Source organism: Rhinopithecus roxellana, chromosome 9 (genome assembly GCF_007565055.1).
Source record: "Rhinopithecus roxellana isolate Shanxi Qingling chromosome 9, ASM756505v1, whole genome shotgun sequence".
Classification (NCBI taxonomy): domain Eukaryota; kingdom Metazoa; phylum Chordata; class Mammalia; order Primates; family Cercopithecidae; genus Rhinopithecus; species Rhinopithecus roxellana.
In genome coordinates this window covers 60,978,861-61,005,598 of record NC_044557.1, presented here as the reverse complement: position 1 = coordinate 61,005,598, position 26,738 = coordinate 60,978,861, and the positions used below count along the sequence as shown (strand labels likewise).

The window sequence follows — 26,738 nt, the reverse complement described above, 5'->3', positions numbered from 1 at the left end:
GCACACCCAGGGAATAATAATTAGACCAGCTTGGCTGGAGGGGTGGGCCCCTGTCGTAGAATATTGGAAGTTAGGACGGACAAAAATACCCTGTGGTGTTCCACAGGTAAGATCAATGGCTCATTTACCCAGCTTCAAAAGGCTGCAAATAGCTATTTTTTATGTTGGAAAAGAAATCCAATAATTTGTATCACTTGCTGCTATGAATCTGATAAAAAGCCTTTCCTCAAGACTGTGACAAATGGCCGCAGGAGCCCCACATTCAAGCTGCAATACTGTAATACACTGCTGGGTGAGTGGGAACGTATTGATTTGGTTGGGCCACTTGGCTGTCTGTACAGAACTCCCAAATCCCTGGCTCCTTCGCTAGGTTCCATAGTATCCTATTCTGCACAGATGTAGAGCTTTAAGGAAGGCTAGAGTGTGGGGGTGCAGAGATGATGAAGGCACAACTGCAGTCCCTCAGAAGCTCAAGTGGAGGGGAGATAAGATAAGATGCTCTAAGAATACAGGCAATGATGCCAAACAAACCCAAGAAGGAGGACACAGAAGTAGGGGATGGACGTGGAGTAACCAGACTCCATACACACTGCTGGTGGGATGTGAAGAATGAAAAGGGGTAAAAACCACTTTGGAAAATACTTTGACAGCTTCTTAGAAAGTTAAACATATATTTAACCTGTGACCCAGCAATCCCACTCCTAGATATTTTCCAAAGAAAGAAAATAAAACTTGTACACTTGGATAAGTATATACATAGTAGCTCTACTCATAAATGCCAAAAACTGAAAAAAAAAAGTTAAATGTGCATTTAACAGGAAAATGGATAAACAAACTGTGGTGTATCTATATATTGAAATAGTACTCAGCAATCAAAAAGAATAAATTACTGATAAATGCAACAGCATGGGTGAAACTCAGAAACAGTATGCAGTGCTAAATATGGTACAATACCCGTGTGTGAGTCCATTTATATGAAGTTCAAGCACAGGAAAAACTAATCTCTGGTGATAGAAATCAGAATAGTGTTGTCTCTTGGTGAAGTTGGCATTTGACTGGAACGTAGAATTGGGAAATGTCTGGGGTGCTGGAAATGTTCTGTCTTGATTTGGGTGGTGGTCACCCAGGTTACATAATTATCCAAATTCATCAAGCTGGGTGCATTTTACCATACATCAATTGTATCTCAGTAAAAATAGAAAAAAAATAAGAAAGACAGCATGACTTTGTAGAAGTGCTGCCTCAAGAAGGCTCCATGGAGAATGGCCCTTAAAGAATTGTTGGGGGGAAAGGCAAAGAAGGAGGAAGAAATGGAGATAGAAGGTAGAGAGCTGGGGACATCCACTGGCCTGAGGATGGGTCATGTGGGGAATGGAGGTAAAGTCAGAAAGGGAGGCAGAGGTCATAAAACAGTGAGTAAGGCAGTACGAGCCAAAAGCACTGACTACATATTCCATAGGATTCACCAAGTAAGAGAAGGGGAATAATCATTCAAGGAGTCTGAAAAGCCTTGGTAACTGAAAAAAAAAAAAATCATTTGTGTGTAGCATGTTTGTAGGCCAAAGGGGGAATCACTGAGGAAGAGACATTGAAGAGAGATCATTCACAGAGCACGGTTCTGGTAGACCTTGATGGCTCACTCTTAGAAAGGAGGGGAACCTTCTGGGTCAGGAAGGAAGATGGAGGGCTGGGTAAAGCTGTGAAGGGTGAGGGGAAGAAAAGAATGAGAGCCCCTGACAGATGTCCTCCAATGTCTCAGCATAGTGGAGAAAAGATCTTCAGTGAAAGTGACACGGAGGTAGAACTGTGGTCTGAAGAGCATGTTAAAGGTTCAAAACACAGCACTATAGAGAATCTGAAACTGGGTGTGCCTGAGATGAATGAAAAAATTCTGAGTTGTATGGCATAGACCAATAGTGGAGATCATTGCCAATGCTGGAAACTAGCAGAGCATGGAGAATGAAAGTGCACTGTAGCTATTAAGAACACCCTTGAAATGGATCACGGCTAGAAGCAGGAATGGGATGGAGCAGGACCAGTGAAGGGTAGGGAAGGATCAAGGGTCTGGAAGTCAGGAAGAAGAGAAGTAGGTTCAGGAGGTACAAGAAAGTTGGTAAGTATGAGGCAATGTGGATCAGCTAAGGTAATTTTAATGCTCGAGATGTTTGAAGGAGAGCATGTCTGAATGCTGATGAGTTACAAGCTATGCTGATGGATAAGCTGAACGATGATGACATTTGGTGTTGGAAGTTGGAGTCACTAAGGATCATGGCAGAATATGGGTATGGAGGAAGAGTGAGCCAAAGGTTGAAATCCTTGAGAAAATGTGGAGAATCCCTAGTCAACAAGCTTCTCTTTCTCTTATGTTATTGGCTATCATTAACCTCTTTAATTCTATGAAGCTGAAAATTCTTCAAAATATGTTTTAAAGTTGATTTCAATTCAGTCTCTATGAGTAACACAAAAGTGGTTTTCATTCACATTTTACAAACAAGGAGCTTTACTTTAGTGCCTCATCTCACCATCCCCTCCCCGGTGCCTTCCTTCTAATCAAGCAGGATTTGGGTGCTCAGAGGTAATCGTTGAAATCGCTTGACTATTCAGAAAGCGACTGCAGTAGGCAAAGGGCACAAAATATCATAGGTTTCACTATCTGAAAAGAAATTGTGTGTTTCGACACTTAAAAAATAAAATTTATGAGAAGAAAGGAGTTGTATTCTTCTTATTCATCTTTCTAGTTCTTTTATTGATTTTTAAAATTGACATAATCCCATCAAGCCTTTAAAAATAAAATTTATTTGGAAACCCCCAGACTCCTAAATCAAGAAAAACATTCAAAAGGCCAGTGGAAGCTGCCTGTTATATCATGAGTCAGAAGAAAATGGCAGCAGAGTTGTTATGCGTCCCTTGACAAATGATTGTCTCTCTGTGCCTCAGTTTCCTCATGGAGAAACTGTGCAGGTGAAAGAGCTATATAATGTGGAGTATTAGTACTTAATATACTTAAAAACAGTGCGTTATTAATAGGACTTACATAGAAATTAAGTTAACAAAAATAGTCAACTTTGACCTGAAACAGCATGGGCAAGGCACTCTTAATCAGAAATCTTCTGGAAACACGTGCTGATTAATCAGAAGGGAACTTCCATATCCTCCCACCCAACACATCCACTTCCTCACCTGCATCAGCACCCACATGCTCTGCCTTCTCATTTGCTGCTGTAGAGGAACTGTTCAAGCTTATATCCAAAGCTCATTTCCACACCTGCACACCACAGCCTCTTCCCTTTTGCCTACACAAATAATGGCTTTGGCTATCCTTTTCTTCTCCACACCATCTATTTCCCACTCTACTGGATTGTTCTCATGAGCAAACGTGTTATTTCTCTTATCTTAAAAATCTTTTTCTTTGCCCCACTTCCCCACCAACTCAGAGGGGTGCCCTTGGCTCTGTGCCTTAAAGGTCTCTGTGCCTTTTCCAGCCATGCATCTCTCTCTGGGTGAGCAATTGCTAGGCCAAGGAAAAGTGCTTAGTCAGAGCTGATGCTTCCTGCCATCTAGATCATGGGTACTCTGCACCTCAGAATTCTCTGCCCACATGGTCCTTAGCCCTTTACAGGGTGTTCATAGTCCTCTTCTCTGGGTCTGTCTTCCTTAGGGTGGACCTGCTAATTTACACACTCCTAGACTCAAGAGATATTCAGGGGATCATTGTTTGAAGAAGTGTGGACAGGGCTGGGATATGCAGGCCAGGGCACGCAGGCCCCTCACAAGCACACCCTTCAGAGTATGGGATGGAGCTGGGGTTTGGAAGCCAAGGCATGTAGGCCACAGGCTCTTTTCCTGTGCCACCAAGTTACAGAACAGAACTCCAAAGTCCAAGAATTCTAAATTGGAATCTGCTTTTCCAGATTCTTATGAAGTTATATTTGTCAATATAATGCAAAGCACATATTTGTATAATAGTTTGTTAGCTTGATAAATAACTTTTACCTATTTACAAATATTGCATGTAGGCCTCCATTTGGCTTGGATCCCATAAATGTTAGGGGTACACTACCTATTAAGCCTTTTTGAAAAAAGATCCTTTGTAGCAAATTTCTGCTACTAGAGTCAGTAGCTCCCATTGCTCCCCTTCTGTTATTTCCTGTTTGGCTTTTGCTCTTCACCTTCTAATAGAATTGTTCTTGTCAAGGTCACCAAAATACTAAACCCAATGATTGGTTTTCTATCCTCATTTTAGTTTATATTCCTGCAGCATGTGACACAAGAATCACTCCCTCTATCTCAATACACTTTTTCACTGGCTTCTAGTATTCCACACTCTTTCGTTTTCTTCCTATACTGGCTTCTCTTTCTCAGCTCTTTGCTGATTCTTTTTTATCCCCAAGCTCTTCATGATGGAACTGCCAGGGCTCAGTCCTTGTACCTCTTCTCTTCTCTATGCTCACTCACTTGTGATCCATCTGGCCCAAGGTCTCCTGCTGATGATTCTCAAATGATTTCTGCAGCCTTCCTCTCTTTCTTAGCATCATACTCTCTACCCGACATCTCCATTTGGATGTCTAGTCCTTGAAATGTGGCTAGTGCAACTGAAGAATTTAATTTTAAATTTTACCTAATTTTCATTCATCTAAACTTAAACATATTTTAATTTAGACAGCCACATGTGGCTAGTGGCTCCCAAGGAGCAGCTCTAGACTCAGTGCTGCAAGAACAGGGAACACTGTTTCCTCAGAGTGCCTGACACATAGTAGGTGCTCAATAAAAATGTGTTAATAGATGTATGATCAAGGTCCAAGGTCAACTTTCCCAAGAATTGCAGTCTATCACTTGCAGAGATAGGGTCAGAACCCAGGAACTCATCACTCAGAAAACACACTTCTTTCCTAGCATGTTAAGGAAAGATCTAGAAGTCTGGGCAGGGGCTTTCTGACAGCATACCTGTAGGTAAGAACAGTACCTGGTCCTGGGTTTTCCTGATTTTACAAACACATTCATTCACACATACAAATTAAGGAAATAAACAATCCATCCTGCACAAAATCCAAACCCTCCAATCTCTGCTGATATGTAATCCACTTGATTCATTTGTGGCCATCATCAGAATTCAGAGCAGACGCTATCCACTTTCATGGTCTTACAGAGGGAAGTTATTAAAATTCTGTCAAGTATTGGGACCTCCCAATGGAGAGGAAGATGAAGGCCCATTTCAGCGTTCACAGATGAAGAGGTTGAGGTCACAGAATATAATGTTTTATGTAACTGCATCCTAGAAACCAAGCAGAATTACCAAATAGCTGTAGAAATTTAACTGATTTTTGCAGAATGAAAATACTACATAGGAAATTAAATGACTATAAGGTAAATGATATTTTTAAAAGCTATTTGGGGAATGAAATGTGAAATCAGGCTTATGATAACTGATTAATAGGAAATTAAATGACTATAAGGTAAATGATATTTTTAAAAGCTATTTGGGGAATGAAATATGAAATCAGGCTTATGATAACAAATAAAGAGTTTCAAACTGTTTCCTGATAAAATCTTATTTTGAAGATCCACGTGGCCATTGCTTGTAGATATACTAAAGTACTAAGAAGCTACAAGTGTTTTACTGGACTGCGATGATACTAAGGATTAAGCAATATTTTGCATGTTCCTTAGTTTCCTAGTAAAAGGAGCAGATTGTTATATCTGTAATGTATGTCAAAATACATTTGGCATTTATTTGTATACCAATGTTTATAGCAACATTATTCACAATAACCAAAAGGTAGAAACAACTCAAACGTCCACTGATGAATAAAAAACCAGACAAAACGTGGTATACACATACAATGGAATATTATTTAGCCTTAAAAAGAAATGAAATTCTGACACATGCTACAACCTGGATAAACCCTGAAGACATTATGCTAAGTGAAATAAGCCAGTCACAAAAGGACACATATTGTATGATTCCACTTAGATGAGGTATCCAGAGTTGTCATATTCAGAGGCAGAAAGTAGAATGGTGGTTGTCAAGGGCTGGGTGGAATTTTATGTCTATTTTACTATAATCTAAAAAATCCCCAAACTTCAGCATGTGCTGTGTGATACCATGTGGCCATTACTTAGGTTAAGCTATAACCTGAGAGCTGTCTGCATGCTAATCAAGAAAGCACAGTGCGGGGATGGTCTTTTCAATTAGCTACCACAAGTTTTTGTTACCTGTATCTCAACCCACAAGCAATGCTTTGCTAATTAACATACTGAAAGTCAGAAACGGGTTTTTTGTTGATGAAATTGGTAGTTTGTTATGTAGACTGGTGAATGTTAGAAAAAGGCTCTCATTAGTGAAATTAAAAGTATTCATTCCATGTGGATTGGCAGAAATATTTTAGAAACACTCCCCACACCTGCTTCACAAGGGCACAAGAATCCAATTAGTCCTGTAGCCTTTACCCTTAGGGATGATGGCCTAGGCTAAATCTCTAAAAAGTCCTATGCCCAGCCAGGAACACTAAGGGATTCTAGATCCCTGATGCTAGCCAAAGAGTGACGAATCCCTGACCCTGGAATCTTTGTGATGGCCTTCAGGGAATATTTTGTGCAAGATGGGGGTCAGAGCACCTAAAAATACATAGCTGACACATGCTCAAGTTTACAAAACAAGTCATATAAATTGTGTGTGTGTAACTCAGTGTTTACTTGCTAATAAATGTTTACTTGATGGATGTTTTATATGTGACAGTATTTGTCTGGGATTTCTGTTCATTATAATCTGGTAGTGAAGTTGTCAGTTGAGTAGGCAACTCTTACCTTGAAACTTCATCAGGGGCTACTATGATTTACCAAAAAGATCTAACAGTCACACATGACCAAATCAGCTGAGGTCAGTTCACAATCATCAGCATAGAAGCCAGAGGGAAATTATAGTGCCAGAGGACATGAGAAACTAACCCATGATGACTCAGATTATTAGTCCTAAGAATACACTTTGGGATGGTTTAGTTTACTCTCCTCCCTGATTTTAGAGATTAAAAAATGACTGGGGCACAAAAATGTCAAGTGATCTTCTCATATGCAAACTAATTTCATAAGCAGAAACCAAAGGGAAACCTTTGATATGATCATTATTTAGAAGCTACCAGTTATTGAGAGATTATTATGTGCCATGCATACTAGTAGGTGCTTTAGTATGTGATCACTAATTCTCAGAAAATCCCTGCAAGTTGAGTCCTATCATCCTTGAAGTTCAGAGAGGCCTTTCTAGTAACCCATTTACAACCAATGTAGCACTCAGCGTTTCTCACAAATCTAGGCCATCCTATGCAGTCTTCCCAGAGCTTCCTCAGCTTGCTTCAGGAGCAGCCTGGAAGTGCTGAAGATAATGTGCCAGCGATTAGTCCTCAGCCAATGGTGAAAGCTTCTTTTCCATAGGTAGGATACCTCTGATGTTCTACACTGTCTCCCTGTGACCTCCCACAGGTCACCCAGTGGTCCACAGGAGTAACCTGCTTGATAATATACTGTTTATTAGCTTCTTTCCCTTCTCTGACTCATTTCCTCACTTTCCATCCATCTTTCCTCGGATCATCTTTCAGATAAACTCCTGCCTCAAATCTTTGTCTCAGGGAATGCTTTTGAGGAATGTACTCAATACAATCATGTAATTTTCCCAAGGTAACCCAGCCAGCCATCAGGTTGCAGAGCTGGAACATGAACTCAGGTCTATCTGAGTTTTAGGATTATGCTCTTTTATTCTGCTTTATCAAATTTCATCTTTCTTCCTGAGCAAGTAGAGAGAGTGGAAGGAAAGATGGGTGTTACAGAAATAACCCTAGAGTTTAAAAAATGCTAGTTTTCTAAAGTGATTTGTTGGATTAGCATCTGAAACCCTCATGGCCTCAAGGTTCACAGTCACCACTCTGTGTTATAGCACTATGAAGCAGATTGTCTCAATGATGTTGAATCATCTGATTAGTCAATGTGGTAAGCTGAATAATGTTCCCCAAAGATGGCCGGCCACATCCTAATTCCTAGGACCCATGAGTGTTACCTTTTCCTCATATGGCAAAAAGGAACTTTGCAGGTGTGCTTAAATTAAGGATTTTAAGATGAGTGATTATCCAGAGTTATCTGGGTGGGTCCAATGTAACCATAATGGTCCTTACAAAAGGAACATAGGAGGTAGCTGGAGAAGAAGACAATGCAATGATGGAAGCAGAGATGATTGGAGTGATACACTTTGAAGACGGAAGAAGGGGCCACAAGGCACTAGAAGGCAAGGAAATAGATTCTCCCCTCAGACACTCCATAAGGAACCATCTCTACTAACAGCTTAACTTTAGCCCAGTGAAGCAGATTTCTGACTTTTGACCTCTAGAACGTAAAAAAGACACATTTTTTTTGTTGTTGTTGTTTTAAGTCATCAACTTTGTGGTGATTTCTTACAGTGGCAAAAGGAAACTAATATAGTCAACTAAGCATCACCAGTGATAATACTAGACAATATTTTTTCAGCCCACCTATGCAAAGTCTGGGCATAGTGCTGGGTGCTTTAGTGCACCATAATTCCCGCAGTGACACTGTTTTTAATCTCTTCATTTTACAGATGAGAAATGTCAGTAATGTCATTTTACTGACATGTAGATAGGTTAAGAACTTGGCTGAAATCACACAGCTAATACCTGAACTCAGGCCTTTTGGATCATGTTGCTAATCAAAACCCAACATCTGAATCCTTGAAACCGTGAGTAAAAGAAGCTAAGTGAAAAGGCACTATTGCCAATGTTGCAAATCAGCCGCCTTCAATTGCCTATTGAATAGCGAGAAACAGCAACATATACAATCACTCTGATCCTCACTCTTTTCCCATCACAGATCCTCTCCCCTATTCCTCTCTCCACTTCTGGAAAAGGGCAGTGTAACCCAAACAGTAGTGATGGTTGGATGGGGGTGACTTAGTAATTAGGTACTTTGGTTTCTAAGAGCTTCTTTCAGAATTGAGCCCATAAGAAATTACTGAGCAGCTTTCTTTGAAATCAGAAGTGGCTTTGCAAACCCAGGAAGAAATACATCCGTTTTCCTTTTTTTCAGTTTGAGTGCATTTTTATTTCCAAAACAAACAAAAAACTAAGTAATCACATTCATTTTAAAAAGAAGCAGGATTTGATTGGTTCTCACAGCTAGATCTTATCTCCCTAACTGTACCATATTGCATGCTCTTTCAGAGCAGCAGGCAGGTCTTATATATTTTCTCTTTAGCACTTAACATAAGGTGAGCTATCAGGAGAGAGAGAGAGAGAGAGTGAGCCACCAAATGGGGGTTACAATCACATATATATTTGCATATGTATATACTGAATCACATATACTAAATCACAAATGTAATTTCTTAAGCGTATTCCATATAGAAGGCATCAAAAACTAGCAAGTCAGGCATTTCAGAATGGTTTTTGTGTACTCATAAACAAAAAGAAGAGAGCCTAAGATTGATATATTTATCAAGTAGCAATGTCACAGAGTTGGCCACTACCAACTTCATGTTGTCTATTGTCATTAGGAATTTGCCGTAAGAAAATATATCCACAAAATAGTTACTCACTTGACTAAACAAAAAAAGGGGGAATAGACTCATGGAATAAAAGTATCTGCAATCTTCTGAGAAGTTCATACAGCAGAAGGGTCAAGGTCAAGTTCACTGAGATGCTTTCTAGACAGGAGCAGCACAACTCCATAGTTTTGGAAAAGGACACTGGCAACCTTTTCAAGAATAGAACCATACTGTATTCATATATGAAGCCTCAGTATACCTCAGTTCTCTCCCGGGCTGTTAAGCTACCACTCAAAAGACTCAACACATTGCACACAGAAATGGGTATGGACAGAAGGCACCGACTAATATGGAAATAGACTGAATTCTGGGAGGGAAGCATATGTTAGTTTAAAGTTTCCTGGGCCTCACTTTTGTGATTCCATAGATGCCTGCATGGCAGCAACCAAGAGATTCTGAGTCATGAGGGACTATACTCTTCCCCTCTCTGTAGGGAGAAAGCTCTATCAAGGCCTCTTGCCTTCGACTTACTCCTTTGCCATAAAGCAGAGTAATAAGAGGTGGTTGTTCCATTCCTTACAAGTACCCTTCAAATCTCATGTACTCTTCAATCCCTCTGCCAGCTTCACGCATTGGTACTCAACTGTTCAGGCACATATCAAAAACCGCCTCCTCCAAGATGACTTTCCTGAGTTTTCCTCAACCAGTTTAAACTTTCTCTCTTTCCATTTTTATAGAAGTTGTACATTTTAGCATTTATAATATTTTGCCTAGCTATTTAGGGATGTTCACATCTTATTTCCCTTTGTAGGAGATAGAGTTCAGAGAAGAGCTATGTTTTATTCAAAGACCTAATTCAATCCAACATAAAGTAGATATGTAACAAATATTTTGAATTGACTTTCCAGGCTCTCTTTCTCACAGAGTAATAGGAATAAGCTTAGTATCAGGACATAGATAATAATTTCTCTATTTTTCGGTCTCTGGAATACTACTCTACGTGCTCAAATCCTGGCTCCACCACTCATAACTTATAGGAATTGGCCAAGGTACTTACCTCTCTCAGTGTTAGTTTCCTTACCCATTAAATGAGATCAGTAATAAGATTATAATGGAAAATATTTAAAAATATTTAGCAAGTGCCTAGGATATAGAATTCAATAAATGTAGCTATCATCATCATCATCATCATCCCCACCACAACTATAGTTTCATTGGAAATTTGTTGATGGTCTTTGTTATTTTAAACAGAAATAAAAGCCTGAATGCTTTTAGGGTCCAGGAAGGTAATGTAAGTGAGAAAAGTAAAATGCAGAATTTGGTGACAAGAAAAATAAGTAGCCAACTATGATACAGTATGATTAAGGGTATGTTACAAGTTTACCATGAAAACAGAGAAGGAGTACCAAACAGCCTTAGACACTGAAGGGAGGCATGACAACAAAAACAACAATAGTGATTGCTAACATTTCCTGAGTAATATGTGTTAGGAAGCTCTCTGTGCTAAGCCTTAAAAGATAAGTAGCAAAGGGAATAGCATATGAAATAAGGAATTGTGAAATAATTTGGTGTTTTTAAGGAATTTCCAGAAGGATGCTATGACCACAGTTAAGTCCACATGGAAAACCCATGAGAGACCAGGCTGGAGAGTTTGGCAAGTGTCAAGTCATGTAGGCTTTTATATACCAATATGCCATGCTCAGGAGTTGGCCTTGAAATAATGGGAAGCTAGATTTTGGGAAAACAACTGGGAGCAATGCAGTAATGAGGAATTTTGAGTGCCTTAACTAAGGCAGCAGTACAATGAATAAAGGAGAGGCCACATTTAAAGTGTAGAAATGGCATTATCTTAAGGATTGACTGAATGAGGGAGAGTGAATGAGGAAAATAAGTCTAAGTCAATGCCAAGTTTTCAGGTTTAAGTGACTTGGACCATAATTTCTATTCCTAGAGATGGGTTGTCGTAAGGGTGAGATAGAAGTTTGGCTTTGGACATGTTGAATTTAAATACCTATGGGATATCCAAGTGGTAACATCGACCACATGGCTTCCAAAATCTATAGATATAGATTTGAGAATCTATAGAGTTATCTTCCAGGAGCAGTGACCTGAATAAATAGAGTCCAAGGATGAGATCCTAGCATATACTAATATTTAAGGGACTGGCACAAGAAAGGGAAGCAAAAAAGGAATGAGGGTAGAGAAGCTAAGGACATACAGAGTTTCAAGATGTAGGTGGTGGTTAACTGTATCAATGCTTCAGAAAAATCAAACAAGAAAAGGACTAGAATGTGCCAGTTCAATTTGGCCAAAAGGAGGACCTTTGTGTCCTTGGGAAGGTAGTCCTGGTGGACAGTTCCAAGTGGAATTCAGGATGCACTGGAAGGAGGAATGAATGAGAGGACAAAAAGCTTGGTTGCAAAGAAAAGAAAGAGCTGGAGGTTCATAAAGTTGGGTAAAGCTGTATGTGTGTGTGTGTGTGTGTGTGTGTGTGTGTGTGTGTGTGTGTGTGTATAAATAATGGAGAAGACTTGAAATATTTATATTCTGATGGGAAAACTTTAGAGAAGAGAGAGAATTGAAGCAATAGGATATAAATAGGATATAAATAATGGCCGGTTTGAGGTGCTTGAGGGCATAGAGGGGGACCAGATTCTGAACATAGCCCTGGATAAGAAGAGGAACACATCCTACAGGATCAGAAAATGAAGAATGAAAATGGATGGAGAGTGGGCTGCTTTGCTGAGCAGGGAAGGACATGGGGGTAGGAGAATAACCTCAGTGGTGACAGGTGTGTGTGACTTTCTCAAGCAGCCCTGGGCTGTCTGGCATGGATGGGGCAATGAAGGTAGAGGAGTGAATTGATCTAAGACATCCAGACCTCAGAGGGAAAAACTCATGCCATGAACTGTTTAGTGATTTCCTCAGCCTGAAATTTCATTATGAGTTCGAACAATTTGCAAACCTGCAAATCATCTGAGATTTTCCCAAAGCTATGCTGAATACTAATTCATCCAGATAGACAGTGTAACCTGCAAGGGAATTGGAGCCTTTAAACTCAATTCTCTCTTGACACTTGAGAAATGAATGGAGAATTGTGTGCCCAATCCTTAGCTGTTGGAGAATCAAGCACAAAAGCGTTTTATAAGAGTTGTCAGAAAAGAGTTTTGTTCTTTCTCAGAACACTCATTCTGCAAAGAGAAAAAAATAAAAGAAAAAAATGTGTAAGGAGGTTTTCACATCCCCTTGACAGGAGAAGGAGGAACTTATTTGCCCTTACAAACAAAGGGCATTCCCTACTTTTATTTGTAAAGACTCACACCTTATGGGAGTCCTGCAATAAATACTAATTCAGTGAATTTAGGATACCACAAAACAGATTCTAGTATCTCCATTCTGATCCCAGTGATGTCAGAGACTCTAAATATTGACTGTGACAAAACTTTAGGTTTAAAGTAGAAGGCAAATGAATAGCAGGTAAATTGATTACTTTAAAGATTTCAAATCCTGATTGGTGGTTTAACTTCTCACAAGGCCTACTCCCTTTATAAAGAATACAGAAAGGAAGAGGGGCCATTGTCCTCCTTGTCTAGGTAATAAGCATCAACTGTGAGTGAATCTCCACTGTTATCTACGCCACTTATGTGTCACAATGGGGTCTTTTCCCACACCTCTTTCTTTTTCCTATCCAACTTCTATTTTTGGTTTAGGGGGTACATGTGCAAGTTTGTTACATGGGCAAATTGTGTGTCATTGGAGTTTGGTGTACAAATTATTTTGTCACCCAGGTAATGAACGTATTTTCTTTATCTACTCTACCATTGAAGGGCATTTGGGTTAATTCCATGTTTTTGCTATTGTGAATAGTGCTACGATGAAAATACATAAGCATGTGTCTTTATGGTAGAACAATTTACATTCCTCTGAGTATACATACAGCATTTGCTGGGCCAAATGGTGGGTCCTGTTTTAAGTTCTTTGAAAAATCTCCAAAATTACTTTCCACAGTGGTTGAACTAATTTACATTCCCACCAACGGTGTATAAGTGTTCTTTTTTCTCTGCAACTTCGCCAGCATCTGTTATTTTTTGACATTTTGATAGTAGCCACTCTGACTGGTGTGAGATGGTATCTCATTGTGGTTTTGATTTGCATTTCTCTGATGATTAATGATGTTGAGCATTTTTTCATATGCTTATTGGCTGCTTGTTTGTCTTCGTTTGAGAAGTGTCTGTTCATGTCTTTTGCCCACTTTTTAATGGGATTGTTTTTTTGCTTGTTGAATTGCTTAAGTTCCTTATAAATTCTAGATATTAGACCTCTGTCAGATGCATAGTTTGCAAATATTCTCTCCCATTCTGTAGGTCTATGTACTCTGTTGATAGTTTCTTTTGCTGTGCAGAAACTCTTTAATTAGGTCCCACTTGTCGATTTTTGTTTTTGTTGCAATTGCTTTTGGAGTCTTTATCATGAAGTCTTTGCCAGGGCCAATGTCCAGAATGTTATTTCCAAGGTTTTCTTGTAGGATTTTTATAATTTTAGGTTTTGCACTTAAGTCTTTAATCAACCTTGGGTTGATTTTTATGCATGGTGAGAGAAAGGAGTCCAGTTTCAATCTTCCGCATATGGCTAGTCAGTTATTCCAGCAGCATTTATTGAATTGGGAGTCCTTTCCCCATTGTTTTTTATTGTTGACTTTGCCAAAGATCAGATGGTTGTAGGTGTGTGGCTTTATTTCTGGGTTCTGTAACCTGTGCCATTGGCCTATGTGTCTGTTTTTATACCAGTAACATGCCATTTTGGTTACTGTAGCCTTGTGGTATAAATTTCCCACACCTCTTGTGAAAGGATCCTTCTCTACTGAGTAGTTATGCAGAAGTACCTATTGGAAAAGGAATGCATCACCTCAAATCCTGAATCCATTCTATGGTTATATGAAAATTAACATTTTATAGCCTTTAAACCTTATGATTCTGAGGCTAACCACAGCTGACAATGGATTTGGACAGGTTTCAAAGGTAGAGGGTGTTAAAACTAAATGCTACATACAGTTTTCTACTGGAGTTTTCATCCCATATATTTTTCCCTTAGCTATGAAGCAAGAAAAGCCTACTGGAACATTAGCTGATCTTTACCATAATTTTAGCAGTCTACAATTTCAGTATTATGTGTCAAACAGATGCAATGCCTATGTACATATGCACATACATACAAACAGACAAATAACTAAATGGAAGGAATCATGTGTTTTGTCAGTTATTGGTACCAGAGGCATTCAGGATAACTGCAGTTTCCCTGGGGTGATAAGAATGAGGTTCAGATGAGCATGACATTTCCATCCTTTCTCTCTCTCTCTCTCCCATCCATCCATCCATCCATCCATCCATCCATCCAACCATCTTTGTATCTCTCACATCAGTACACTTTGGTAACCATTTCATTCTCTTTGGTCTTCCTTTTAATTTGCCTACTGACCCACTGCTTCATGGGAGAAACCTTTCTTTATTCTTCCCATTTTTCCTAAATCCCTAAATGTTCCCAATGTATAAGTTCCTAAATGCTAGGGACATGCATTTTGAGATCAGATCAACTGATCATAAATGGACAATGGCAAAACTAAAGATTAATTTAAAAACCAGCACCTACAAAGAGAACCTAAAATGTTCACCATGAAAAATCATACTGCCCAAAAACTAATTTTATGCTACAAAGGTATCTGATATAAAAAAGAAGCAGCCTCTGACATCTGGGAACTGGCCTGACATTTACAAGTAGGTATCAGTACTGTTAAAGAAACCATGCCATCTGTTCTCCTCATGAACAAATAACTAGTCTCATGGAACACCAGCAACAGACAAGGTCACTCTGTGACTGTGCTGAAGTAAGTCAAAACTAGCCAGTTCATAATTTCAGTGAAGCCCAGAAAAAACAAAGTCACTGGCAAACCACAAAATATCAGACATCCCCTTTTCTGAGAAATATAAGTGATGACTGCATCTTTACTAATTAAAGCTTTAGTCTCCTTCTGGTCTTCTTACCCTACAGACACAGTTTATTAAGATACACAGTCATAGGATTGTCCCCACTTCCCAATAGCGCCCAATCTAGAGCAAACTCCACTTTCTCGGATTCTTACCAAACCCTCCTCTACACAAAATCTCACTCCTCATCCAAGCCCTTTCTAACACCCTTTTACTGAGATGCATCATGGTCCCCACAACATGAGTTCTCCCCCACTGCAATAAATGATAAACCCAACTTGTTCAGCCATAGATGTGTTCCTGGTTTTAGACAAAGCAGAAGTTAAAGGGGCATGGACTCTTGCAGCATCCTGTCCTGATGTGAAGTTGCATCATAATGTTTGGAGAGGATGAGGTAGGTAAAACAATGAGAGCGGTTTCTCTAGTGGGGGTGGGTAAGAAAGCTTCCTTGGAAAAACGCTAATTCCAAAGAACCGCTTGAGAACTGTCCCCCACTCCGCTCCTGCTGCACTTCAATGAGGTCTTACACAGAGGCACTCACACACTGACTCATTATTGGGAAGAGTTTTGTGGTTTAACCTGATTTTTTTCCCATGCCATATCCCAGACTGGTTATTATTTTCAGCAAGTCAAATATGGTTGATCTCCTAGGTTCTGAGTGTGGGAAATATGGGGTTTCCAAGGACACCAGTTAAAGAGTGGTTTAGAAACGTGACATGTAATCTGGTATCTCAATGTCTTCACAGAAATGAATTAGGATAGGATGAAAGTAAAGTAGAAAGTTATGGGGCAAAGTCTCTGAGGAAGTAGTTTTACAAGCTATCATCTAAAATGGGGGGAAATTATAAAACATTAAAAAATGCTAGGTTTTCAACTGGTGTTTTGTTCTGGAAAACTTTTACTTACATAACTACACCATCATGTAGAAATTAGATTATTTTTACAAGTAGTGCCTCGACATTTGTCAGAGCATTGGAATTATGTGGGTAGGAAGCAAAGATGATTATCTCCACTCACACACTAGAAAACTGAGTCATATAAGTTGCACAATGCCAGAGCATCAGCATCAGGGCCTTGGAACTCACCCAGGTCTTCCTACTCCAGAGAACTCTCAGAATCCATCAAACATCCATTCGTGTGAAGTGACCTCAGTGTTATCCTTTTGCTTCTGCAACTGTTAACATTAGTAAACCTGGGAAAACACTGCCTAGATAACATAATTCTTAGGTGGTTACAATAGGTAGTTTCTGTGTAAACAGATAAACAAGGACTCAGAGACCATCTTGCTCCTCAAAGGATGGTTCCCAGATGCCCTTCATGGTAGCCAGCAGGGGAACTTAAGAAAAACGAAGATGCTGAGTCTCACCCCACACTTACTACATTAGTATTTTGGGGTACTGGGCTCAGGAGTCTTTGCACTTGTAATAAGCTGTACAGGAGATTCTTAACCACACTGAGTACTACCAGTCCAGGGGTAAGTGTTTCCAAAAGGCCACTCAAAATTAAAGAAAGGATCAGCACTCCCTACCTCATCCTAGGTTGAGTTCAATACACATAAAGGGTAGTGTTAAAAAGGAAAAAATGACAAATGTGTAAATTATGAGTTACCAAGCAAAATTTTCAGAAGGGGTCCTGTAAGTTTTTATTGACTGCAAAATAAACATATCTCCAGCAGAAAGGGATCTCAAGAGTAATTTTTTTAAAAAGATCCTCTTGTAACAAAGCTGCTGCTTTTAAGCCCATGGAGGGATTCCTGTACTAATAGCAAATGAAGAAGAACTAGCAGACTATTCTGATGATAGCAACATCTGCAGCTGTAGCTCTGGTCTCAAAGGGGAGACTATGGACTACCCCCTGGATCATTAGAAATGCTTCTGGGCCTGTGCTTTTAGGAAAGATGCAAACACATTGTAAGGTAAATAGAGGCAATGCAGCTTTCTTAATAACAATGGCTGCCTAGACATTTTAGAAATGGTAATATTATAATTTTCTTTTCTTTTTCTTTCTTTCTTTTTTTTTTTTTAAGATGGAGTTTTGCTCTTGTTGCCCAGGCTGGAGTGCAATGGCACGATCTAGGCTCACCACAACCTCCGCCTCCCATGCAAGTGATTCTCCTGCCTCAGCCTCCCGAGTAGCTGGCATTACAGGCATGTGCTACCACGCCTGGCTAATTTTGTATTTTTGGTAGAGACGGGGTTTCTCCATGTTGGTCAGGTTCGTCTCGAACTCGTGACCTCAGGTGATCCGCCCACCTCGGCCTTCCGAAGTGCTGGGATTACAGGTGTGAGCCACCATGCCCAGCCTATAATTGTCTTAAAAATAGAAGGGACACCTGTAAAAGTTATTTTGAGTATAGATTGGACTTCCTATTTTAGAGCTAAGCTACAGGCAGTCTATTTCTTTTCTTCCTGTATATGTGGTAGTTTTAACTGAGCTGTTCTTTTGAGCTACCTATGGTTAAAATTAATCAAGTTTGATGGAAAATAATGCAACACTCCAGTCTATGACCTTAAAGTAGCATTTCTTAAAAGCCAGGCTATAGGTTCTAAGTGCAAAAATCTCCTAGAAACTAATAAAGAGAACATAGAGAGTGAGGGTCCTTTGGTAACAGAGCTTCTAAGAGAAACATTAGCCTCAGCTACTGTAGCATTTAAATGTCAATTATTCTCATTTTCACTGTTGAAACAGATACATTTTCATTCTTCAACAATTGTATAACCTTTGAACTCATGGTGAAATCACCCTTGCTGGTTTTTAAAAAGCCATTTTAGGTTATGCAGTCTATAATAAACTAAGCAATTTGTGTAAAATTTCTTTTTAGAAAAGTCTCATTTAGGACTTGAATGTAGTGTATAGAACCAAACAACATGAACTAAGTGAAGTCAATGAATCTTTTCCCAAATGGTCATCTTGAACACAGATATTTAAAATGTGCTACAGATGTATACATCAAGGCACACAGCTATTCACAACATTAAAATTCCATTGATCAAAGATGAACATTTACATTTTTACCCACTATCAGCTTGGCAACTAGTTTGGTGAAAATTAATGATACTTTCATGAAATTTACAACACTGCTTTCATCACTACCATTTCTATTTCACCATTAATATTTTCAGGGCAAACACAAAGGGTGAAATATTCAAAACAAATCCTTTCTTTTTTGACATCATATTATGAAGTAAAAGGGTGAAAAAGCCCATTCTCTTTCTTGTTTCTCTTTATTTTTAACTTCTCTTTGGATATAATAATTGAAAGTCAAATATCTTTTGATAAAAAAGCATTTCCAATATTATCATATAACATTGGATATCTACACTTCTCTATCATCAAAACAAGATACCTAGAAATATTCCAATTTGATCAAGTACTCTAAATGTATCATTTCTTTTTAAACCAGATAACTGTAAATAGGCATTTTAAAACCAGGTACAGACTGAATATAAAATATTCCATGTTAGCAATAACCTTTTGTGTTTTTTAGTGAGATCTTTTCAAATTAATCTTTCAACATTCATATTGCGAAATCCCAGTTCTTGTCAGTTCTCAAATCTAATGACAGCCTTTTGCATTTGTGATGCTGAGGATTAGAACGAGGTAATGAATGCACAAACTTGGCTAATTTAGCTTACCTTCCGTCCACAAAATTAATGCAACTGGATTCCTAACGGAAAAGCTTTTTAAATTTAAAATTCTGTTTTGGGTTTCTTAATTTACTATTCAAGATGTAATGCTAATTACCATTATAACAAAAAATTAAAATACAGATAAGAGCCCACCACTCTGTGGTGGTGATGACTTGCTGTGGAAGAACTGCTCATTAGGCAGAGGGGAAAGCCCTTGACCCCCCCAGGTCGGCACCTGGGAGAGGTATACTGGGCAAGGCTGCCTGCCTGAGCTGGGAGCCACAGGCTGTATTGATTCCCCTTCGGTTTTTCACAGTTCTAGGCCATTCCTTCTGTCTCGTGTAATTTGTATCCATTATCATAGATATTAGATGTGGAAAGATTTGGCAGGTCACCTAATTCCCCAGCCTTTTGCACAGAATGCTTCTGCTGAATATTTATGAGGCAGTTGTTAGCAGGCACCTGTGGAAGCCAGCCTATTAGCCATCATGGTCATTTACCACCACTGGAGGGGCAAACAGCATCAAAGGAGCCTGAAAGCATAAGCACAAGTGGAAAAATAAAGAAAGAAGGAATGCCAGACACTTGACTGATTGTCAAATAATGAGGTTTATTAAAAACTTCCATTGAAACTGGATTCCTCTGTTTGGGGATCAGCTGAAAGGACTCTAAAGGGTACCTGGAGGTGGCTTTCTTTTCTTTTGTGTGTGAAAATCTCAAAATTGGCTCTTCTCATGGCAGAGATAGAGCACACTTCAAAAGCCAATCTGAAGGATTCTTGATTTAGGTACCATAAATTTAATTAAGATGAGCCAGCACAGTACATACTTAATTAACACAAGATAACATTCTTGGTATTCCTCTGGGACAATGTGAGTTTTGAGATATTTTAAGCTAACTACAAAGCAGAAACTGAAGAGGAGATCTAGTATTATTTCATATATGGGATAATTTAGACACAACTCCGGATAAGTCAGCCCCCAAATGGTTTTCTGTGTGTGAGGCTGGGTGCGTAGCTTTGGTGAATCAGGCTGCACTGACGGTAAAGCCTACATGAGCTAATAAGCTGGCACTCTTTGCTGTTTTCAACATCATCCTGAGAATGTAAAGACAACAGAGAAGGAAAACAGACTCTGCAATCAAACAGCAGATTTCAGATCTGCCCTGCACCTCATACCATTTAGGTAACCCCCTCAGCTGGTTTTAGCCCCAATTCTTATTCATAAAACAGAAACAGTAATATCCATTCATATGGATGTTAAGAAGAGCAAATAAAATAGTGAATGTACTGTATTTGGCACGTTGTAGGTCTTCAATAAGTATTAGCTTCCCTTTTCCCTCTGAACATTCTATAGTTCATTTAAATGTTCATTTCTAGAAGACACTATTTAAGCGTGCAGCAAAAATTTTATTCCAGGTAAATTTGTGTGGCTCTAAATGCAATCAAATTTTCAAAATATTTCTAACTCATTGAACAGTGGAGGAGGCTTTTTAAGTGCTAAGCAATTAAAATTGCTCCCTTCACATATCCTTGAGTTTAATAGGAAACTGATGCAAAATTTAATGCTGGAGAAGAGACATGCTCAGGCATTTTGCTTTTCCCATTTGAAGGACACGGTAGCCTAGAATTTAACAGCTTCGTCTCTTCTGTAGAATTGTCAAAGCCTCTAAATATGCTACTTTTCAATAAACAGTAAAGAATTTGTAGGTCACTTCCTTTACGTATTAAGGATAATTAAGCATTACAACACATTTGATATTTAAGGATTAAGAAACACCATTAACCACCATGGATGAAACCACAATTGGCTTTAGCCTCAGTCTCAACTTCTGTTTCACCTAATTCTTCTTTCAGTTGTTAAACAACTCCTCTAGGTGGCTTCTATACTAGAATTTATTTAACTATTCATAGTATTCACAAGAGATGCTCACAATGTCCAAAGGCAGTATCTCTTTTTTAAATGAAAAAAATTAATGTTACTACGGTCCTGCATACCCAATATTAAATATTTGGATGAAACTAGGAAAAATGGCCAACATTCTGGATATTGCCAAATATCTGAGGTGTTAAGATGAGCGAGGTGAAGTTCCTGGATAGATGACGTGTAGACTCAGCTTCCATTTTCTAGGTACTAGATACTTCCTGGAGAATATGGCTTGCTTATAGGCCCGGAAGAGATCCAAAAGAAAGAGGGCAGAGCTCCAGAGAGGGTCCGGGGACTTGTTTTTGCTTTTGCTTTTGTTTTAGAGCCAGAGTTTCACTTTTTCACCCAGGCTGGAGTGCAGTGGCATGATCATGGCTCACTGTAGCCTCCACCTCCTGGGCTCAAGTAATCCTCCTCCCTCAGCCTCTCAAGTAGGTAGAACTACAGGAATGCACCACTGCACCTCGCTAATTTTTAAATTTTATGTAGAGACAGGGTCTTGCTATGTTGCCCAGGCTGGTCTTGAACTCCTAGGCTCAGGCAGTCTTCCCACATCAGCCTCTCAAATTGCTGGTATTACAGGTGTGGGCCAGCACATCCGGCCCCAGTGACTTTTATTATAATAATTACATATATCATATAAAGAAGGCTGACCCTAATCTTGACTGAAGAACATGAGGATATGAAATCAGAACTAAATAGTGTTTAGAAACAGAAAAAAAAAGATCCAGCAGAAGCCAAGAAATACACTATTAACAAAAGAATAAATAAAAAATAAAAGCAGCAACTTACAAGAAAGGTTTATAGATGGGTGACAGAAAGCCTTTATGCCCAATTCCTGGTGCGGTTCTTCTTTGGTATATGTACACACACAGACACACACACACACGGACACAGACACACACAGACACAGTGTACACATGTCATAATAAAGGAAAGCAAAAGGGAAAGACTAGCTCCTTTACAAGGCACATAAACACATTCTCAGGCAAAATTAAACTCCTTAGTTCTAGGGCAGTTAAAAAGCACACACTTTTAAATGTCCCCGAGGGCCTGTGAACCAAAGCATAGGGAGATACATGCCGTTCTATGAATGGCAATGTATGTGCCTCTATAATTGTCAACAGATGTGGCATGCCAAAAGACGGGAAACAACTTCCACTTAACACATGTTTTCTAGTGACTGACAGGATTGAAGTCTTACAAAAATGAAGATTTGATGAATGTGGCATTCTGCTTCATTATGCTAAACTGTTTAGTTCTAATTTTCATAAATAGATTCAATGGTTGAGAAATAGGACACCTTTTCCTGATTCCCTCAAGAAAAAGATGGGGGGGGGAGGGTAGGAAGAAAATAAAAGAGAGAAGCAAAAGATCACGTTGCCTTGGGATACATAAACTGTATAAATCAGATATTTACACATTTATATTAGAAAAAAATGAAATAAAACTGGTTCCAAGACTACATGTTGAAAATTAAGAAAATATGTTCCCTCACTTCTAAGATATTCTCATCAGTTTGTCTCCAGTATTTTAGTAGGTTGAAGTACCAATCTTTTGAACAACTTAAAACCCACATCTGAACTTTATTCGTGTTTATTTGATATAGGCAGTTTTGTGCTATTTCATCTCTTGCTCCTAAAAGTTTATGAGTAGACTGCTCCTTCATTCAAAATGTTCCTCGTTTACATAGTAAGCTATTTTCACTTCTGGAAAAATGTGGGGTTTGGGTTCTAGAGTTTTAATTCTAAAAGAGACTTACATCATGGCAGTGTGAGAAAAATAAAATAAAAGAGGCTTACAGAGGTACTTGTCCCATTTCCAGGTCACAGAAAATGCATACCCTATATGTATTCTGGGATACATGCTATCTTAACATCACTGTCAGGGATGAGGCTCCTTGATGGTGAAGAATATCCAGTCAGTCCATAGCAGACAAGCTAGAACTTGATGTTGCCTGTGAGAGTCAGTCCAAGCGCTATTCTGTGCCTTTGGCCAGGTGCTTTTATACCTTCACTCATATAATCCTCCACCGATTCTTACCAACCTATAATCAATTTACTTTGGCTGAATAGGAACTATAAAGAGACCTCAAAATCCCTGGAGGCATTCTTTGAAATAGAAGAGCTAGTAATGTTATTAATATTTGACATTTTTCTTCTTGGCATCATTCTCTGCAGTGTTGTACCATGTTACAGCGAAATGAGTCAGGCTGCTTTCCTAAATCAGGACACTGAACCAGTATAGTAGCAGGGAGGTTATAGTGTATGCTAGCAGCTCCATCACTCTTTTTTGTAACCACAAAGTAAGTATGCTAAGAACCCAATGGCTGGTGAGTGCCAATAGTACTTGTGCCTCTTTTGCAATGTCTCTTAGGATAGTTGAGTACATGCCCAGTCATCCTATCTACTGGGTCCAAATACATGAGGACATGTTCATAGCAAAGCTTTTTCAATAATGCTTTAAATATAAAATTATCCAACCCCCCCTAAAAAACCACTTACTTAATATCAACTGTACAGAGTGTAACTGACATTCAAATACATTATCACTTATCAAATACATTCAATTCTCCCCATAGTCCTTTGAAATATTATTGCCTTCATTTTACAGATCAGGAAATTGAAGTTCCAAGAAGTTAAGTAACTTGTCAAAAGCACACCGCTGTAAAGTGATGAATTTTGTTCCTCTTTCATGACACTTGCTGCCTCTCCATCTCAAGTGTCAGATAAGAACAATCCAAATGTTAAAGGATGTTTCTGGGCCTTTTGTGGTTGTTTTACCTCATTACCTTACTCTTGGATAACATACACGTTAGAGTAGCTGTAGAGAGTGTTCCTATAAATAACACTTACATAAATAAACAACTCTGCCTAGTTTTCTCACTTGCATGGGTAAGGAAATACTGTGGGGTGGGAGTGGGAGGACAGAACACTTCAGGTATTCAATAATGCAGATTGCTGGGAGCTTGGTATGAAGTGATTCAACTCCTCATTTGCCTGTCAGTCTGAGCGTCTCAAGTAAACTGGACCAGAGGGGATAAGGCATACTTCTGTGATCTTAAATTTACCTTAAGGGGCGATTATTGTGCGCAGGTCATGGAGAGTGGAGAGACTAGGTGTTTTAATTTCAGGGAAGTTCCTGCTCCTGGGATCTTACTGCTGTCTTTCCTTGTTGGCCAATAGATCCTAGAATGGCAAGGGTTTTATGTATTTTATTTATTTTGAATCAGGTCTCAACAATGAAACAAAGCTGGTTATTGTATTTATCTTCACAGCTTTCTTTCTCCGCCATTTTAATGACTACAGCTCTTGACCACAGGGATGGAGCCAGGCTGGGTCACTGTAACTTTTCAACCGGGTCGGATAGGATGAATTTGTTGCCTGTTCTGTGCTAAAGAGGCTGTAAAGATATGTCTTGAGCTGCCCATGGTCATGGTTTAGCCAAAGGGGGAAGTTGGGCTGAGAGAATGAAAGTACCATGAAAAGAGAAGCTGGAATAAGCTCCAGAGAGAGAGAGAGAGAGGTATGTGTCCTAACAGCATTCAAATGCCAAAATCTGAGGCCAGATCAAACTCTACCCTTCTGTGGCTTGCTTAATTTCCCCAATTTTGTTTCAGATCATTTGAGACAGACCTCTATAACTTAGTACTGAGGAATCTAGACTACTATAGAAATCTCACTTTAATAGCTAAAATAATAAAAGTGGCTTATTAAGTGTTAATTTTGGGCCAAGCATTTCACTTTGACCATCTTATTTTTTCTTTTATGTAATCTCATGAGATAGGTATTAGTATCACTATTTTATTTAGGAAGAAATTGAGGTTCCAAGGAGTGAAGTGACTTTCCTAAGTTCACACAGCTAAAAAGTAGTAGAACTGCATCTTGAATCTATTTCTACACAGCTCCTTAATCCATACACCTAATGTCTAAGTTATATTATATGTCAATGGTTTTCAATTCTGGCTGCATATTAGAACACCTGGGGGCCTTCTGAAAACATGGGTGCTCAGGCAGTATTGCTAGGGCTTCCAAGTTTGCACAAGTACAGTGGTGCCATTCACATGGAATACAGTGGAGCTGTGCTCCAGGAAGTTGAGGGCCAGGGAGATGACGAAGTTGTCGGTAAGTGGTGCCCCCTGCACTTGTGCAGCTGTTGTGGCCTTGCAGCCAGACCAATTAACTCTGACTTTCTGGGAGTGGAGCCCCAGCTCTGAGACAATTTTAAAAGCACCCCAGGTGATTTTAAAGTACAGTCAAGAGTGCGAAGCACAACTCTAACCTTAACACATATCTTGGGTTTATGTGGGCTTTTACTTGGTCTACACTAGCACAAAACGAAAAATTTAAGCGTATTGTGGGGGCAACTGAAGTTCACAAGCCAAGTGACTATGGTCAGGGTATCTCAGATAAAATCTTGTATGAGGAGTAGTGAGTCTGGAATCACTGACCCATCTAAATAAACAATGGCTTTATTTCTGCATTGCACTTTGCAGTTTAGTGCTAAAGGTATTAAATAGTATCTGTGTGTAACTTCATTTTTAAAAAAATTTCAAACATGGTATTTATAATAATGAACTATTTCTGTAAAAATGTAGATTTTATAAAGATGTATCCAGCAATCATTTTTCTCTTAGGTTTAAACTTCCAAAAATGGGATAGTTTTGAGTATTGGTGAAGTCCATGCCATGTTTCTTATGTAGATACTACATAAGATACGATTCACTTACATGACAGTAAACTATTCAAGCTATTACAAAAAATAAACGTGTGGAAGGAAGGAAGGAAGGAAGGAAGGAAGGAAGGAAGGAAGGAAGGAAGGAAGGAAGGAAGGAAGGAAGGAAAGGTGGATACTAAGAATACTGAGGACACACTTCATATCTAGTCCTATGATAGGCAACAGATCATTCAGGTCTCAAAAGATGCGTAACTAATAGATTTTACAGAGCTCGACCGTATTTGATTTACAGATTATGAACTGGAAAGAATTAAGACAGCAAATGTCATATTTTAAAAGTAAGTTTAGTTACCATGAATTATGCAATCTCATACATTCTTATAAAAAATAGAATAAAGGGAACATTTAATTCACTGTGTTAAAAATCCCCATGAGGGGGATATGTAAGAATGTTAGATTAGATGGTCACTTCTGAACTTTAATACTGAGCAAAGGAAGAGTTTAAGCCAAATTAGGCAGTTTATTGTATAATGTTTAGATATAACTCATCTTTATAGTAAAAGGTATAGTATAGAAAAAGTCCTATGCAATTTGAACTTAATTTTACCAAAATCTTTTAATTGTGATTTTTTTCCTGTGATTTCTATAATCTTATAATTATTGATTAGATTGATAAGTATATTTTCCAGCAAAGCTCTTATAAGAAATCAGTGAAATGTCACACTACTCTAAGACTTATTTGACTCTAAGGTTCACTGAGCAGATTAAGTATGTCTAATTAGAGTCAGACTTTATTTCTGAGACTTCAGAAAACCACTGCCAATCATAGTGCAATGCTTTGTGGAACTACTCCATCTCTCTCCAACTGAAAGCCTTAATTTGGCAAAACTTCCAGTAGCAAAACATCAAAGAAAATGCAACTTTTCCAGGAAATTGCTAGAAGACATGCAGTCAATCAGCAAGACTTGTGGAACTATGAAGGTGG

The 26,738-nt window shown here is 38.9% G+C and overlaps 1 protein-coding gene and 1 long non-coding RNA gene across 3 annotated transcripts in view; one reads left to right on the top strand and one right to left on the bottom strand.

Annotated features, from left to right (window-relative positions):
* Positions 1-26,738, bottom strand: part of CPQ (carboxypeptidase Q) — a 502,032-nt gene that overhangs the window by 31,881 nt on the left and 443,413 nt on the right. Inside the window, exon 8 of one of the 2 annotated variants that reach the window (XM_030937692.1) lies at positions 24,148-24,264. The exons of the other annotated variant lie outside the window; for it this stretch is intronic. Coding sequence (XP_030793552.1) covers positions 24,206-24,264 — 59 coding nt within the window. The 3' untranslated portion in view covers positions 24,148-24,205. Of the gene's footprint in view, positions 1-24,147; positions 24,265-26,738 lie in introns of those variants that run through there. 2 annotated transcript variants of the gene reach the window in all.
* Positions 1-26,738, top strand: part of LOC115899642 — a 475,756-nt gene that overhangs the window by 319,206 nt on the left and 129,812 nt on the right. The gene's annotated exons all lie outside the window — the stretch shown is intronic.